Below are 17097 nucleotides of genomic sequence, written 5' to 3' on the forward strand. Positions count from 1 at the left end.
TTCAGGACCTTTCATGGGAGCTAAAAGCCAGAACCAAAGCCCATTGAAGTCAGGGGAAGAGCTCACATGGAATTCAATGGGCTTTGGATAAGGCATTTGATTCATTTCAGAAAGAAAAAAAAAAAATGGAAACTATTTATTTTTTCCTTTTGAATGTGCTTGTTTCCTCTCCTTGCAAGCGTGTGATTTAAGTGCAAGCTAAGAAAATAAAAGCTGAATAGCAAGTGCAAGAGTTCTGGGGACAATGGAGAGATCCTCAATTAAAAGGGGAAAATAAAACTAGAAGTAAGCTTTTCATTAGACAAACACATTTACCAGAGCCTTTATCATCAGTCTTGAAATGCTACCAACTCCTAAGGAATCATCTTGACAGTTGACGCTGTGAAGCTACAGAGAACTCCAACGATGCCTCTAAGCATGGTATCAGTAACCATTCTGGATCCAGAGACCTCAGCAGAGATAGAGAGTAGTACACTCAATCACTGTGCAACATCTGTTGCTTTGAAAAGCGTTCATGATCTGTAAATTACAGGTGTCTAAAAGCATCCTAAAGTCTTTTAGGCTAGGCAGTAATCATGTGCCCTTGCCATGGCTTTCACTTAGCACCTCAAACTTGCAGGATTGACTCTTTAGCTTTAAAAAAAAAAAAAGACACAGCTTTTTCCATCATATACGTGGACTGAAATATTTCAGTGTGTAAGGACATTCACTGGGCTGACCACAGTCTGCAATCACTACCAGTTTGGGCTAAATATCAACCATTAAGAGATGAATGCCTAATCCCTCACATTAAATGAGGAAAACACTACCAGTAGAACAGCCTACTCTGGCTGACAGTCAATGAACTGGTTTGGAAGGAGAGACACAACAGTCAGTGTCCTTCATGAAAGATCCCACCTACACAAACTGCTAAACTGGCCCCCGTCCACAAGCACTCAGAGGCTGGATTAATTATTGCTCTCTGAATTAGAGAGCCCCATTGAGGAGATTTCCAGAGGCAGCCAAGGCATGAGGAACTGCCACTCAGGTTTCCCTATAAATACAGTCTTATCCAAGTTCATACAAAGGATCTGCCTTGAAATTACACTTGCTTTCCATACCCCTAGGTAGAGTGGCATAGGAGGAGTCTAACCAAACAGATGTCAGAGTCCCCAAAGAAATTTTCTCTTTCAACTTAGCTCTCTACACGTGGGCCAAGCCAAAACCTCACTTCCCTTCTTCAGAAATAAGCAATTGCTTATGGGGGCTGTACTCTATGAAAGGCTGGAGGGCAAACATTGGTAAGCCCACTATTTGTTCAGTAGTGTGTAGGAGTAAGGCTGGGTGCTGGCTGCTCTTGCAGAAGATCAGAAACAACCGAGCAGGTGCAGGCAAAATGCCTTTGCTAATGAACGTCATACACGGTATATACGTGAGCCAGGAGCTGAGCAGCTTCTACCAGCTGCATGTCAGTTTGGTTTCCCTTCTGCCTAATATGAAGCACTGCGTGTTGTTTATAGCCAATTCAGAAGTGCTGCTGAACTGTCATGTTCTATTTACACGTACATACATACACACCCCTCAAACCACCACCTCTGAGGCAATTTATGCGCACCGAGGTATCATCCACAGCACGACAGGAACAATGCTCCCTTCTCAAGCTCTCTGCAAAACCATGAGAAATTTTAAGGCTGTAAGGAATAACAGATCACTGTCATTAAATGTTGAGAGATAACGACCATCCCTGGCAAGAGCACTTGATAAAGAGCAGGAGCCTTCAGACCGACAAGCAGAACAGCCCGCAGATCAGACCAGCATTACCAGTGCTGATGAAATCATGCCTTGCAAATTTTGGCACCTTTTACCAATAGGTACTAGCCAACATGTTCTCGTGCTGTCCAACATTCCTGTGCAGCATGAGTCTCCATATATCAGCATTTCCCATGCTCCAGAGGTGGTCTCGGTGGCCAGGAGCTCTGAGGGGTATCAGGGCTCCCGGCCATCACACAGGAACCTGCAAGGCTTAGAGCAGCACTGGGCCACAGGGAGGGCAGTGAGGTGGCTGACATCCACAGCTACATTCTAGTCTTTTCTCCTCTAATTCAGGAGTCTTTTATATAAATGTGAGGTATTTCTTGCTGTGGACATTTTGTCACAAGCATCAAAAGCAGGCAGCCTCCTACTCAAAGTAAAGTATTTACCATTCTATCCAAGCTCTCCGTGCCATCAAAACCCTCCTGCTAACCAAGATCAGTCGAGTACAAGGCAGTGCCTTTTTAAAACTTTGCAGAAACGAATCAGATGTGTTCAAACTCTTTGTCCTTGGCTTCACCACCTTCACCTCCAATTGGAAGTAATGGCACTGTTATTACAGCAGGCAAAGTTCCCACTTATGTTCTCCCATCTGTCTCTTTGGACAGCTCTACAGTAGAGCTTTAGCTTGTGGGCTTATACACATCCTAGCTAAAATTCATCTTTGCCTAACACCTTTCTAGCATCAGTTCATCTGCACACCTCTTCTCATATGGCAGCAAGCCGAGGAAGAAAAAGCTGCAACAAGATTGAATGAGTTGCTCAACACAAAGCCTGTTCTTGTCAATGAGAACAGCAGAAAAATCACAATCAGAACTAGCTAAAACTATCCACTAAGCCAATTTGTATACTGGGGGATTAAATGAGACAGAGAAACATCCAGAAATCCAAGGCCTATGGCAGACAACATGAATGTTCTTGCTGTAAAACACAAAAGCACCAACAGGGCTTTAGGACCAGTTTGTCCTTAAAGCAAAACTGTCAGGATCACAACACGTGTGTTTCACTGGCACCATGGAGCAAAAGCAGCCATAGCACAAAGTTGTTCAGCGCTAACCCTGAAGCTTGCAATACCTCTGACACAGCACATGCATAAGCAAAATCTTCATGCATGTCTAAACAAAGAGGGGAGAGGTCTTACTTTGGTGTGAGAAAAACGTAAACAGAACAAAGAATAGCGGAAATTTTCATTGAAATTCTTTCCACTGCGCCCCCAAAAAAAAGGCTACAAGAGATAATGAAAACCAACTTGCAGCTTCTCACAGGCAAGTGGTAGTATCTTATTGCTCTGTCCGTTTCCAGAGACTGCATTAATTTTTACGTGCAGAGACATCATTCTTTCTCCTGTCCACAGCTCCCTTCACCAGATGCTTCACCAAACCACAGAGACAACAGCGGCATCCAGCAAACTGGGCCTCTCCCCAGGTTCTACCCGAGGTTTGCCATCCAAATACCATCTCTCCCACATAAGACCTCAATTACATATGTGCCATTATATTTCTAGTAATTCAGGTTTACCTGGATTATCAGGTAAAGTTTTCCAGACACATGCAACAGATTTAACGAGAAGGACTTTGTCTGGCCATGCAGGGACACAAAGTTTGTGCTCCAAAAGCAGAAATCTTTTATCTCTTATTTTCTACAGTTATTAGTCACACTTCTATGACTGTTTTTCTGATTGGGATTATACATACCCTAATGGAGAGCTTCCTTCAAACGTAAAATCAGCACAGCTATTTCCTCCCACTTGACCATCTCTCAGATGTTTACAGTGAACAAACAGACATGCATTAAGTTGTTAATGCAGAATACGTGAACTAATTACAATCAATTGCTTTGATCACCTACTTTACAGTGGTGATTGCAAACTAAAAAAAATAAATACACATTTTAAACTTTCATAAGCATCTTGTAAAAATGGTAAAAACTGGTCAACATTGAGTTCATTATTCAAACTCTGACAGTATCTGTGCTTTTCCTTCCATGAACACAGTCAAATTTCAGCATATTCATGAAACCTTTTAAACAGTAATATGAAATAATAATCATAACATTTTACATTTACAGAGTAGTTCAACATCCAAAAGTGCTTAACAAACTACTATTTTTAATGTGGCTTTTACATCGTAATTAAATTATATATCACTTTGTTTTTATGTTTAAATGGAGCAACTGCTGCTGAAGCTGCACCATGGGAATGGGAGTAATCCAACAATGACCAAATTAATTTAAATCCAGAAAACTCATAAAATACAGCCATCTCTGGATTCCAAGTTACACAGTGGTTGGCACAGCAGTTAGAAGACACCCACATCAAAGCTGTCAGGATAACCTTTTCTCTAATAGCCACAGAATGCCACATCTCACTGATTTGTCCACACTTCAGTACTCCTAGATGTCTCACCCTCTTACCTGTCCCTCAAGGTCTTTACTTTCCTGCACTGTAAGCCTCTCAAAAGACCCCACACCCTTACACTGCAGCATCTTCCCAGCCCCACTGCCCTCAACCTCATCTTGTTACAGCCACAAACAACCCTTGACATCTAACCACTCCAACCTGCTGTTCAGCTCCATCCCTGTCCGCTTCCACCAACTCTGTATCTCTTTTAACCCTACTCTGACCCCCAAAGCCTGTGATGCTTGTGTCCCTGGAAAACACTTGCCCCCAAGGGTGAGCATCCCAGCTAAAATCTGCGGCTGTGAGATTATCTGCAAGCACAGACATGGCTCTCAACACTTGCCAACTGCAAGCTGAACAACACAACAGTCTGCTTAGCATCTTCGGGCAACTATTGCAAATTCCTGCTTATATTTCCACAAGTGTGATACTGCATGAATTAGGAGGCATGATTAAAAATGATAATAAAAGGGCTGAAACAATATCCTGTTCATCATTCATCAAAAGAAAGAGAAATGCCTGCCTTGGGGCTGTAATAAGACAGAAAGTGGGACAGGGAGGCCAGTCCTCCCCCAGCAGGCTCTGCAGGAAGCACTCCAAACATGACAAATGCAGCGTTCACCCAGCAGATGAAGTAATGACACCAGTATTTGTTCATAAAATGTAATTTAGCCAGACTACCCCAATGAAATCAGAAGCTTTAGTGCTATAAAACTAAGGTTTGGGAAAATCTTTGCCTTATTAAGAAAGAAGAGAGGGACCCCTAAGCCTTCCTTTTCCTTCAGCTAAACCATCACACTGTGGCCTTTGTTTTTGGGAGCAAACTGCACAGCCTCCAGCATTGAACAATCTATGTAATTTCTTCTCAGGTGTGCACACCTTGCCAAAAGCCAAGTGCCAGGTGTAAAGTCCACGCTCAGCCTTATCAGTACATGAAATAAAGTCGTCTTCCCTCTTGGTCTAACCAAACACCTGAGGGCAGGCATCAGCAGGGATACCTGCATGCTTGCAGCCCGTCTCATCATGCCACAGGCCGCAGGCACCTGGGTGAGGATGTCAAGCCAAAGCTTGTCCCCACAAGGAGCATCAACAACTACAAATCCAGCTGCCAGAAGCACAAGTTTGGGCTTGGTTGCAATACCTACATTTAACTCCTGCCAGGCAAGAGTGATGCAGGGCACGCGTTTGCTTCAGTTGTTGTCAGTTCTTTTCGTATGTAACCTGGCTGCTAAAAATAATTCTTTGGAAATTAAGGAACATTTTGTTCTTATGTCAAACTAATTCTGAATTTCTTTTTGACAAAACAAGCCTTGGTGAAAACAAATAACAATGCATATGTTTTTATGAATTCAGGAACGGCAAAGTGGAAACATGTCGTTAAAAAAAAAAAAACAATGTCCATTCCATGCTCACAGCCAGAGACTGTAAGAGCACAGGAAAACCCAAAAATAAAGCTGACTAGAAACAAAAGAGAAGGTTTTTTTTTTTCTTGTGCCTAAACAAAAGGAAATATAAACAATGAACAAGTATCAAGAGCAAAAAGAAGATTCCATTTTAATGAGATTTTGTTTGTTTAATAACACGCTGTAAAAAGCATGAGTAAAATTCACCCCAACGCCCTCTAAACCTCCAAGGGTTCAGAATACAAGCGCTTTTCTGCACAACCATCGGTGAAAGCACTCACATGCAGAATTTCCGGGGCACGAGATTAAGCTGAGAGCCATCTGAAATGCCTCTAGACCTCATTCCTTAATGATGTGAGCCAAAGGCGTGGCTAGCACGCAAACTAGAAGCTCAAGGTAAAGTTAAACTTGTTGCAAAAGGATTTTTAAATATATATATGCACATTTGTGACATGTTACGTGCACTTTTATAGTAAACAGCAGGGTCTTCTTACTCCACATTCTTGGGAGATGTGTCGTGCCATGGCAGCTGCTTGTAAGACCCCGTAAATGAGGTAATGTGCAGAACTTCATCTGAAACCAAAACGAGGTTTGTTTCCCTGGATGATGACATTAAATAGGACAGAAATGGCTACCTGCACTACTCCTGGTACAGACTAAGCCTTTTTTGCTGTTAAAATATAAATTCAATTAGTTACTTCCACGCTTAGGCAGAACTGCTGCTGCTGAAATTGTACTCCAACGATAATTGCAATCCAACAGTGATCTAATTATGTACAAGTCTCAGTGGCTGCATTCCCACGTTGCTTTCTACAACCCGGATTCACTACAATACAACCCATAAGTGAAAACCACAGTTTTCAAGCACTCTCCCTTAAGACCGTATGATTTTATATATGTTTAATGAGAATGGAGTCAGTCTATTAGCAAGCTTACTATAAAACTGTGAGTTTCTACCTGCCATTAAACACAAAAGAATAGAAAGGCACTCGAGTTTCACGTAGAAAGCAGCTGATGGGCTGAATTGTACAAGGGAAAGTACATTCTTTTAATTAAGGTGTTGGAGGAGGATTCGAGTACCAGCCTTCATTTTTTGCTCTGCCACCAGCTTCCTGTGTGACCCAGGGCAAGAAATTTCATTGCTCCACAGCTGGTTTTCACATCTATAAAACAGACAGTGACATTCCCTTCTCCCGGTCTCTGCGTTTAGGTTGTAAGCAATTACTACATGCTGGCATGCTGCTTTGGGCAACAAATAGCTGATATTAATTGAAGCCTCTGGGTTGCACTCCAATAAATAGCTGGAGACTGCTCCTCTTCCTTTCCAACAGCATTTTGCACGGTCACCATTAGCCACTGATGCCATCAGCACAGCTGCAGCCCTGAGACCCTGCCTGGAGACAGGAAGGGCGAGGAGCAGGGGCCCTTGAGGGCGTCCCAAACACTTCAAGAATGACCTCGTTCAGCCCAGAACATTCTGCCCAACTTCACTGCATGGTTTCCCCCTAATGTTGTCAATGTGGACGAGTATTTGGTGTTGCACAGAGAGGCTGCTGACAATTCACTGCTTTATTTTTCAGTATTTTCTAACTTGCGTTGTAAAAAATCCAGTACAAGTGCTTTGCCAAGTTTGTAAATTTGAACAAGACCATCTGAGCAGAGTTGACTGTTTTAAAAGGGTTCGTGCAAGTAATTACAAGGTAAAAACGAGAATAATTCACACCTACATTTGTACTGAAAAACTTCTCAGCCCTGCTGGCTCCAGGCTTTTAATTGTTGAAAGAGTTCAAGGTTTGGAAAATTATTGGCATCAAGTCATACTGGATATTCCTAACTAGCATTGTGTCATTACTTGGCAGGATTTTTGCTGGGATACTTCCCAAATCTGTGACATAATCAGAGGGTTCTCCACATTACTCCATATAGTCAGACTCTTGTGTTCATATAATACATTACCATGTTTAATACCATTTGCTATTACTTACACTTAATCAACTCTGGAATCAGTTAAACCATGTAGGAAAAGCAATTTCAGAGGCTTTCAACTGACAGTTTTCCACACACAACCTGGCCTAAAATTATGACCTGAAGCTTGTAAGATGTTGTCTACATGTGCAATAGCCTCTAAACAAACACCCATAACTCTCTACAGCTCTATGGGAATGGAAAACTCATATAAAGGAAAAAAGAGAGAAAAAAAAAATCCAGAAAATTAACTTCTGTATAACTGTCTTAACTAGAAAACTGTCAAAGTTTCCCCCTCTGGCCTGTTGTAATTTACTGCTTCAATGGTTTCTCGCCCAACCTCCACAATTATCGCAAGCTTTCAGCACCGCAGAAATGGCTGAGCTCTCTAGCATCAATGCCCCTTTCAGCTTAAAGCCCCAGTGCAGAATCTCTTGAGAGATTCTCAGTAAATTCAGCACGCAGTATTAGTTATCTTAGGGTATACAATCCTATAAGTATGCTTTCAAATTAAACTAACAATGATACCCTTTCACACACCAAAACAAATGCAAAAAAGGGAGTGAAACGATGAAGTGTGCTGAGTTCCACAATGCTGACTGTGATCTGCAGAAGTGGCTTTGGCTTTCCCATCTCCTAGGGCCCAAATATCACAAAAAGGTGAATTTACACCCAGGGAAAATCAAGTGTCCTTTGGGTGCCATGAGCTGAGTACCCAGCACCCCAGGTCAGCAGTCACTTTTGAAGAACTTGACCTCACTATTTACGTTTCTGCCTCTCTATAGGAAAGGAATAGACATTTCACTAAGTGACATCACCTTTATTGCCATTCCACTCATTCACACAAGTCACTGTAATTTACTGCCAGGAAAAATAAATGTCTACACAATGTTCCTCAATGTAAGCCATTCAAAAAGCTCAAAGGGAGAGAGGAGGTGAGAGGACTTCTGACAAATATTTGCTCAAGTGACCACACCGTCCATGAACAGATTTGCTAGAAAGAAATGGGTGAAGAAATCTATAGTCACCTTGAAGCATGCCAGGCTGGGACTGGGGCAGCAACGAGGAAAAGGAACAGGGGAAAGAAGGGGAATTTTTCAGTTTCTTTAGAGCAAAGAAAAATTCCACTATTGCAAAAGAGGCTTCTTTCCTCTTATGCAGCTTTAAGCAAAAACAAAGTTGAACCAATCTAGATTCCCAAAACGATTAAGAAAATAACTAAATAATTTCTACAGAACTTCCAAAAGTCCCCAGGTGCTCATCCCACCTCTGTAAGGCCAGGCAGGGTAAGCAGCACGTAGGGCACCATGCACTGCCTGCACCAGCAGCCACCACTGCTGCACCCTCAGCAAATTGTGTCTAAACAAATGTTCAGGCAAAAATGGCTTTGTCAGCCACTTGGTTCACTATATAGAGGCTGTGCTGTGGCTTCAGACTGACAGCATCCTCATCACAAAATTCCCTTCTTCCTCTCCTACTGCATGAAGGCTAAACCCTCTAATTTTGGGAGTTTCCGCAGATTTAAGTGGTCCTAAACCTAAAAGGGATGCACTTTTATTCATGTAAAAATAATCAACAGGCAGGGAAATGAAAACTTTGTCTTGCTCTGACCAAATACACTGAAACTTACATTAAGATTCACTCTAGAAAACAAGTTGGGCTGCCAGTCACCAGCCAGAAATAGCTTACAATAATAACATTCATTTTTAATTTCACTCTGTACTGAAATTAGTTTATTCCCAGAGCTTACAACACTCAGATAGCACCACGAGCTAAGGGGAGCAAAGCCCACTCAGACATACTTCAGAAATAGCAGTTCAGACCTCAAAAGGTACCACTACCAAGTCCTGTTATAACAGCCAAACTGATTATTTTGAATAGCAACCTCTGCAGATTCAATACAACTATTCTACACCCATCCAAGGCTGATCACCAAGGGTATAATCGGGACAAAATCTCTGCCAATATTAGTTGTACCAGCAAAAATTAAGTTGTAACACTAATACTTAGAACTGCATTAGCATTTATTATTTGCTCTTTACGGTAAGCTTGTAGGTGTATTGCAGCAACATGCAATTACCAAGAGCTTCCTTGTGCAGACACTACAGCTTTGCCGAGATATAGGCAAATTAGTCCTATAGACACAACAAAGACAGATAATATATTTAAGTTATGCAGGAGTTGTTTATGCAGTGAATTCTTTTCTTCCAAATACCACAAAATCGTCGCCAAACTTAAGTAAAATCTATCAGCTTAGTTCTAAATGCTTTTATAAAGAAGCTTGGCCATTAACTAACAGCATCCTCACGTGTTTGACGGAGCATTACTTACCGACAACATCGAGATGGTAAGTGTGGTTGATGGAGCCGTACTGGTTTTCCACGATGCACGTGTAATTTCCTTTGTCAGACGGGACTACGCTCTCCATGATGAGACTCCAATGCTGGTTACGGACCTGGAGAGTTATAAACAGAAACTGAGAACTTCCCCAGCACAGCATCCCCCTCACCCCATCCAAAACAGCTGTACCGCAGTCTTTTGTAGTCCGTGTTCAAAATTAGTCTCCCCTGTGTTCATCAGGACTTTGAAATACTTCACGCCTGATCAGGTACAGCATGGCTGCAGCAGTGGAAGCTTTCATGCACTCAGTTATGAACGTTCCCTCAGCCCTAATTTGAGCACTTCAGCCTTCAGTGCACATCCAGTTCGATCAGGCTTAAAACAGCAGCACCAATTAGCAGCGGTTGTCTTACCAGGCTTACCTCTCAATATACTCCAACGTGAATTCACACCCTCCAGACATTACCCATCTGTCTCCAAACAATCATCTGATAATATTAGCTACGCACGAGCAAGATGGGATGGATGTGATCCCATAACATCCAGGTCTGTGTTGTGCTCTGATAGCTCAATTACACAGCCTGCCTTTTGGAGAAACACAGTGCAGAAGGGCAGTGCCTGGGCTGCCTCCCAGGGACACAAGGAATCACATCTAATGCCATGGGATACCACAGCTGGAAGAAATGGTGGCACCTCCCCAAAGAAACGTCTGAAAAGAAAACCCTCACAGAAATAGAATATAAGGATATGCACTAATTCCACACATTCCTTGGGTGTGATGCATTGAAGGTGCTGGTTCTGCTCCCATTTGAATTCTAAAGGAGTGTTGGCAATTTTCTCACAGAAAATAGGATCCAGCCCAATACCAGAAGGATAAAAAGCCATCTCGTACGTATATATATTCTCTGCATCAGAAATGAAGGCCCAAAATGACCTCTTGCTTGCTATCCAATACTTCCTTATTTCAGAATTACCCTTTTGACAAGGTGCTCACGAACCTTGATATCACATAGCTGTGATGTACAGTTTTTAAACCACAAAGTACACGTTTTAGCAAATAAAATAAAACACGGTCTGGTACAGTGATTTTAATCGTCCAAATTGAAAGTAGTAATTCAGTGCAGTACACCAGAAAAATGTACTGACCATCAGCAACACTTCCAGTAACTGTATGTTCTTGAAAGATCATTACAACCATAGGTCTGAAATCCTGCTCCTTGCTCTGCTGTTCTGTAGGTCCCTACAGAAGGGAGGGGCTGCTCAGGGCTGCTGCCAACAGCGTAAGTAAAAATCCCTTCAGTCCAAAGCTTAGGAGTCCTGATTGGCCATGTGGGCTTGGAATAGGAAATAAAATGCAGGTGATCCCCCAGCAGCTGGTGGAGGGCATGGATGCTAAACACTGCATTGCCGGGTGTGTGACAACAAGACCCAAGACCTCCAGCCCCAAATCACAGCCCCTCTCCCCAGCTTCCCCTTTTGGGGCTATGCATCAAAACAATACATTGGTGTTTGTTTTTTTGTTGTTTTTTGTTTTTTTTTCCCCACAGCATTAGGAGCTTAGAAATAAGTTTAACAAGATAGAATCAGTTCAAAGATTGAATAAGGAGATAACAGAACACTAAGTCAGCATTTGCTCAGAAAGAATTACTCTAGAACAATCAATATCAATAAAACCAATATTTTACTAATTTATGACTTGTTTTGGGAAACTTGATCAAACCTTTTTTTTTTTGCCATTACAAATTTATAAATTCAGAATTAGAACAAGAGTTTTTAACTTATTTGGTCACGAAACAGAAAGGACAGGACAGAGTTCCAGAAAAGTTAAAACAAAAAAGGTAACAAGCTATAAGTAATTAACTGACGGAGAACACAAGAAGTTGAGTAGTATTCAATAAGATAGTATCTTGCTTTTAGTAAGTGCATATATTACATGGAAATATTAGAATCTATTTGTGTAATTTCCCTTCTTGCAATGCCAGTAAGTAGTAATTCAGCAAATCCAATGAGTTGCAAGTGATGTTTTTATATAAAAAATAAAGTCTCTTTAGTTTAAGCTAAACAACTGCTATGACAGCACAAAGCATTTATGACAGATTATCATACTACTGGATTTATGTTGTGAATCTGGATTCAGCGAGATTCAGCTTTGGCCGATTGCTTTCTGTTTACGAGTGTAGCACCGCAAAGCCCAGCTGAATGCATCTGCCAGGGATGAGGGCAGCTTCTCCCAACAAAGACTCCCAAACTGAAGCCCTCATTCTGAGTCATACAATAACTTGTGTTGGAAGATACACTAAAGCCCATCCTGTTCCAACCGCGTGCCGTAGGGGCAGCTCAAGCTGGCCAGTGCCCCATCCATAGCCTTGGGCACCTCCAGAGATGGGGCACCCACACCTCTCTGCACAGCCTGATCACTACCAGACTGTAAAATGCCTATCTCCTGTTTGTAAACTCCTTTTAAGTACTGAAAGACCACCACCATTCAGTACTGAATTCCTGAAAATCAGGTGTTGACACTTCTAGCAAATCACTGACATGCTTTTTTGGGCAATCTTCTCCATGACATTTTTAGCCAATCCTTTCAGATAGTCTCTCCAAATAATCTAATTTTTAAACTAAATCACCAATGTGAAATATATACAGCTACCTCTGAAGCATAACTTGGTGGTCAGCAAACCTAACTGGAATCAAAACACAATGGGTGAGGAGATTGTCACAGAAATACTTTGTTTTTTTGCATATGCAGTAATTGTGGACAATTGTTTAATTTTAATAATAAAATCATCTCAGTAACTAGATGCATGATTAGAAGTTTTCATCTAGCAAGAAAAACAAAAATAGTATAAATGAGTCAATACTAAATGAATTTCAAAGAAAAAAGGTCAGAAACCAAAATGCATTTCCCCACAAAGTCTGCACAGTTCAGTCAAACAAGTATTGCTCAGGGAATGAGAAGAAATACAGAATACCTACAGAAAAGCCACAGGTTTCTGTAGTTCCTAAGGAGCCAGCATTCTTTCCTTTACTCCATATGTATATATGGCTGAATTTAAACGTGGAAAAGACCACCGTAGAGATGAAGCTTATCAAAAGACATATGTGAAAACACACACCTGTTAATACTTAAACAGCATCCACTGATAGAAGTACATTTACTTTCCGGGTGGTGTATAGAAAAGTGAAGGCTGCTGTATTCTCACAAGGAGGGTTTAGAGCATTCACTCTAAAAAAAAACCTCATAAAATACCTTTAAACACACAAGCAAGAATCACTACTTGAGGAGGCATTAAAAAAAAGGTGCTTAGAAATTCAATAACCAATCCTCCTTACTGCAGGTAATGCTCTGAAAAACAGAATCTTGAATTTCACCACCCAGAATTAGTCACGATGGAGGAATTTCGCACTGGGAGCTATCTTGGCCAGTGCATACACCCTTCTGCTAGCCTGCCTGAATGTAAATTGACTCAAGACATTCCCCAGTCGGAGGGACAAAGTGCTACAGGCTGCTATCTGATTGCGATACAGAGCATACAAAGCAGAGATATCGTGGCTCAGAGCAGCAGGGGAGAGGTGGCTGGAGGATTACTGGAGAACTTCACTTCTTCCTTCCCTTTCTTTGTTCTTAAAGCCCCTTCCAAAAGGAAGCATTAAGTCTGGTCATGGCAGATATGGCCAAACTTGGTTCACGCTATTCTATTTGCTCAGAGTATTCTGTGTATGAAGATCTATGGCAGAAGCACTTTATATGTTGCAATGCCTAGGCTTAAGACAAGCTGGTGTACAAGAAATATTGTGGGCTGCTGTTAACGCTGGCTGCACATGGGCCAGTACAGGAAGAGTGATTGACTTTTTTCTGAGTTTTCCTTTGCAGAAAATGCAGCATAAAACTGCTGAGAAGATACAATTCTTATTCCCCAGTCATTTTGAGCAAGCCTGTGGTGACCTCAGCCTCTCCAACAAATAAAGGACACAGTGTCCAGTAGCTCTGGAGACCTCATTCTTGAGGATTCACCCATTGATAACGTTTCCACCTTAAAAGCACAGTTACTCAAAACACCAAAAGAATCTGGAATATACTTGGACTTGGTAAGCAGAATGACAATGATAAGTAAATGCTTCCAGATCATTTTAAAGCTGATGTATTTATGAGCAAGAAGAAAGCCTAAAACCCGCAGCTGCATGCCCTCCTTTTTTCCTTCATACTGGAGATGTAAGAAGTTTTTATGATTTAGAATTATAGGTACATACTTCACTTATCCAGCTGGCTTTAGAAATAGGCATCTGTAGTTTCTTTCCAAAGCACATACGTACCTAGGAAATTGTACACATTTAATATACATGACCAAAAATTTAATTTGTGCTGCTTTATGTATGTCTACTGTAGAGCAGGAATGAGCTCACCCAGGTCTCTCACCCAGGCCAACAGCAGCAGCAGGGATTCAGCCCTTTACAGACCGCTCTCTCAAAGCAGACAGGTATCTGACAAGACACCAACTTTCCTTCGTGGTTTTCAAGTGTGATATCTGCATTTCCCCTTCATGAGATGCAGAGTGTACAAACAACATCTCAGTCTGTACTGAAGTGGTTACTATTATTTTCCAAGACAGGATTAAGGGTTTTTTTAATTGATTTTTTTTTTTTTAAATAAGCACTGTGAGAAAGGTGAAAGCCACTGAATTGTAGCCAATTCGTTAACACTCCATAGTATTATGAAAGGCAGAAGGTGCTGCCAGGTGTACACTCATAAGCAACAGCAATTTATGGTGTAAGCAAATAGATGGAAAAGTCTACTTGGATAATTAGCGTTCGTGCGGGGAGATTTACTGGGCTTCACCCTCTGCTAACACAAACGTTGGAAAAACTGACACTTTCTACAGTAAATCTAGTTAGAAAGGAAAGGAGGCTATGGCTTGTCCTCCTCCGCACTGGAAAACATTTTTTGTAATGAGCAGGATCTGAGTCAACAGCACACAAAGCAACATCCACGCTCACTCCATCCACGCGCTTCAAAGCTCGGCGCCTGGACCATGAAGTGATGGCTGCAGATTGCTCTGGGCTCCTCAGCAGTACATTGCAACTTACAACCAACTTGACAAAGCGAGTCAAACTCAGAAACTTCTCATTTCGTACCTCATACCAGGGACACAGTCAGAAAGCCCATAACAGAGATTAGGGTGGCTCAGAAATCTGGCGTAGGACGGCACAGTGCATGCACGAACCCAACCTGGCATCCAAGCCTTGAGCTCCTATTCGCTGGGATAAGATGACCCCATTCTGACTTCTGACCTGACCCAGGCAGATATCTGGAGGTTAAAGGTCCATGCACTAAGCCAGAGAACAAGCTGGCCTTCCCAAACCACTCTCACAATAAGTAACCACCAGCTTCGAATGAGACATCTAATCTGAACCTATTTAAAATTCAAACAAACCCTTCTAAGTAATTGTTGCTTTCTCTCAAATTCTGCTTCCCATTTCAGTTTCATAGACCATAAACTCTATAGAAAATAATAACTTTTGACTTCTGACCCTTCTGTTATTAAACTGCCTATAATCATCACTGCGGATGGTCGTGGCTTTAACAATGCAGCTGAAAATGAATGAAGCAAAATCTTCAGATCTTACTGCATTTTGCAGCGTCAGTCTTTAGTCTTCCAAATAAGTCTTTATAAACAAACTTTAGTTGCACTTGTATTGAATGTTAGAAAAAAAAAAATCAGAATTAAAGCTCAGTAACAGCCAAAGAAACCACCCTCCCTTCCTCAGAAGAAAACAATTATTATTTTTTGCTTCTAAATTTGATCCAAGCTCATTTAAAGACTTTCTGCTGACTTCAGCAAGTTGTTGTGGGTTTTTGGTTTTTTTTTCAGCATTGGTCAAGATCAGAAATTGCAAAATAACTTAATGAGATCTTACCTTATAGCCGCCAATACGATGTTCTTGTTTAAACTCTTTCCCGTTTTTCAGCCATCTCATGGTTGGTGTTGGGTTTCCCATAGCCGGGCAACGAAACTTGACAGTGTTTGCTGCTGGCACTGCGTGTAACCTTTTCTCCATTTTATCTGTGTGTGTCCAATAAGGCGCCCCTGTTGCAAGGAGAAACATCCAGAAAAGTCAGAGCTTGGCACCCAACCTCCCTTTCCAGTCCGTTCCATGGATGGAAGCTGCATTTGTTTTAGTGGGGACAGTGTGTTCTAGGAAGGGTACAGGACTGGAAATCATCTGCTGCAAGCGTTGATCAGAGTTTTGCAAACAGCTCAGTCTGCAGCCTTGAATACACGATTTATGAGAGAATTCCAATAATTAAGCACAGATATTCCTCGCTTTGTGGGTGTTGAGTGAGACAGAGGGACCAAGCCTTCAGCAGATTCCACTGATCAGGATCCCCATTTGAGTTACTGCAAGTACTCAACAAACCCCAGTTGTGAAGCTGGACAAAGGCAGAACCATTTGAAGTCTCAGCCTTAATCTTCTCCCCATCTGAAGGGGAACAAGCACAACTATCTGTCGCAGAGCAACATGGCAAGGCTGATTGTGCTGTTGAGATGCCATTAAAATCTATCTGCAAATGGAATATGTTGCCAAAACTTAACCAAAAGGAGAGAGGATCAGCAAAACTCAGCAAGAATTTGTCATTTAGTGCCCACCAGCACAGAGAAGTGTGGAAAATGCCTCTTTTGTCCGAAACATCAATCCTCTGTCATGTACTAGAATGACCAACACAGCACAACAGAACACGTCTAACTATCTTCCTTTACCCAATACATTTTTACCCAAAACATCGAAGATCAGCCCATGCTCTGGACCCATATGCCACTTTGGTTACATTGCACAGTGCTTTCCTGACAACACTTTGGTTATATCCCCATTACAGCTGAAAAAAAAAAAAAAGTATTCAAGATCTGTTTAACACTAGGAAACATTAATTTATTTTACAATGGCATTTTCCCGAAGCAAATCAGATTACTGTGGAATTTTGAGGACTAGAGGGGTCCAGAAAAAGAACTCTATTTCTCTCAGCCCTGTTTCATTTCCTTCATTAGCAGCCTTACACTCGACTATAAATAAACTCTTCCGTTCCTCAAATATTTATAGCAGCTCTTACAATCAGTGTAAACTCAGAAATCCTGCCGCCCCCCTCCCTAAATAAAAATACAGCTGGATAGAAAATACAGGAATAAATTCTTTAACAACATCTCT

The 17097-nt window shown here is 41.6% G+C and overlaps 1 protein-coding gene across 5 annotated transcripts in view; it reads right to left on the reverse strand.

The window, feature by feature from the left end:
- The window catches only part of FGFR2 (fibroblast growth factor receptor 2), a 42779-nt gene extending 26762 nt beyond the window's left edge, over positions 1-16017 (reverse strand). For all 5 annotated transcript variants that reach the window (XM_010714890.2, XM_010714889.2, XM_010714887.2 and 2 more), the window contains exons 1-2: positions 15814-16017; positions 9889-10012 (exon numbers count right to left, since the gene is read on the reverse strand). In XM_010714890.2, the coding sequence (XP_010713192.1) occupies positions 9889-10012; positions 15814-16002 (313 nt within the window). In that variant the 5' untranslated portion in view covers positions 16003-16017. The remainder of the gene's footprint in view (positions 1-9888; positions 10013-15813) is intronic.
- Positions 16018-17097: the final 1080 nt, after the last annotated feature.

This window comes from Meleagris gallopavo, chromosome 8, assembly GCF_000146605.3.
Source record: "Meleagris gallopavo isolate NT-WF06-2002-E0010 breed Aviagen turkey brand Nicholas breeding stock chromosome 8, Turkey_5.1, whole genome shotgun sequence".
NCBI classification, from domain to species: Eukaryota; Metazoa; Chordata; class Aves; order Galliformes; family Phasianidae; genus Meleagris; species Meleagris gallopavo.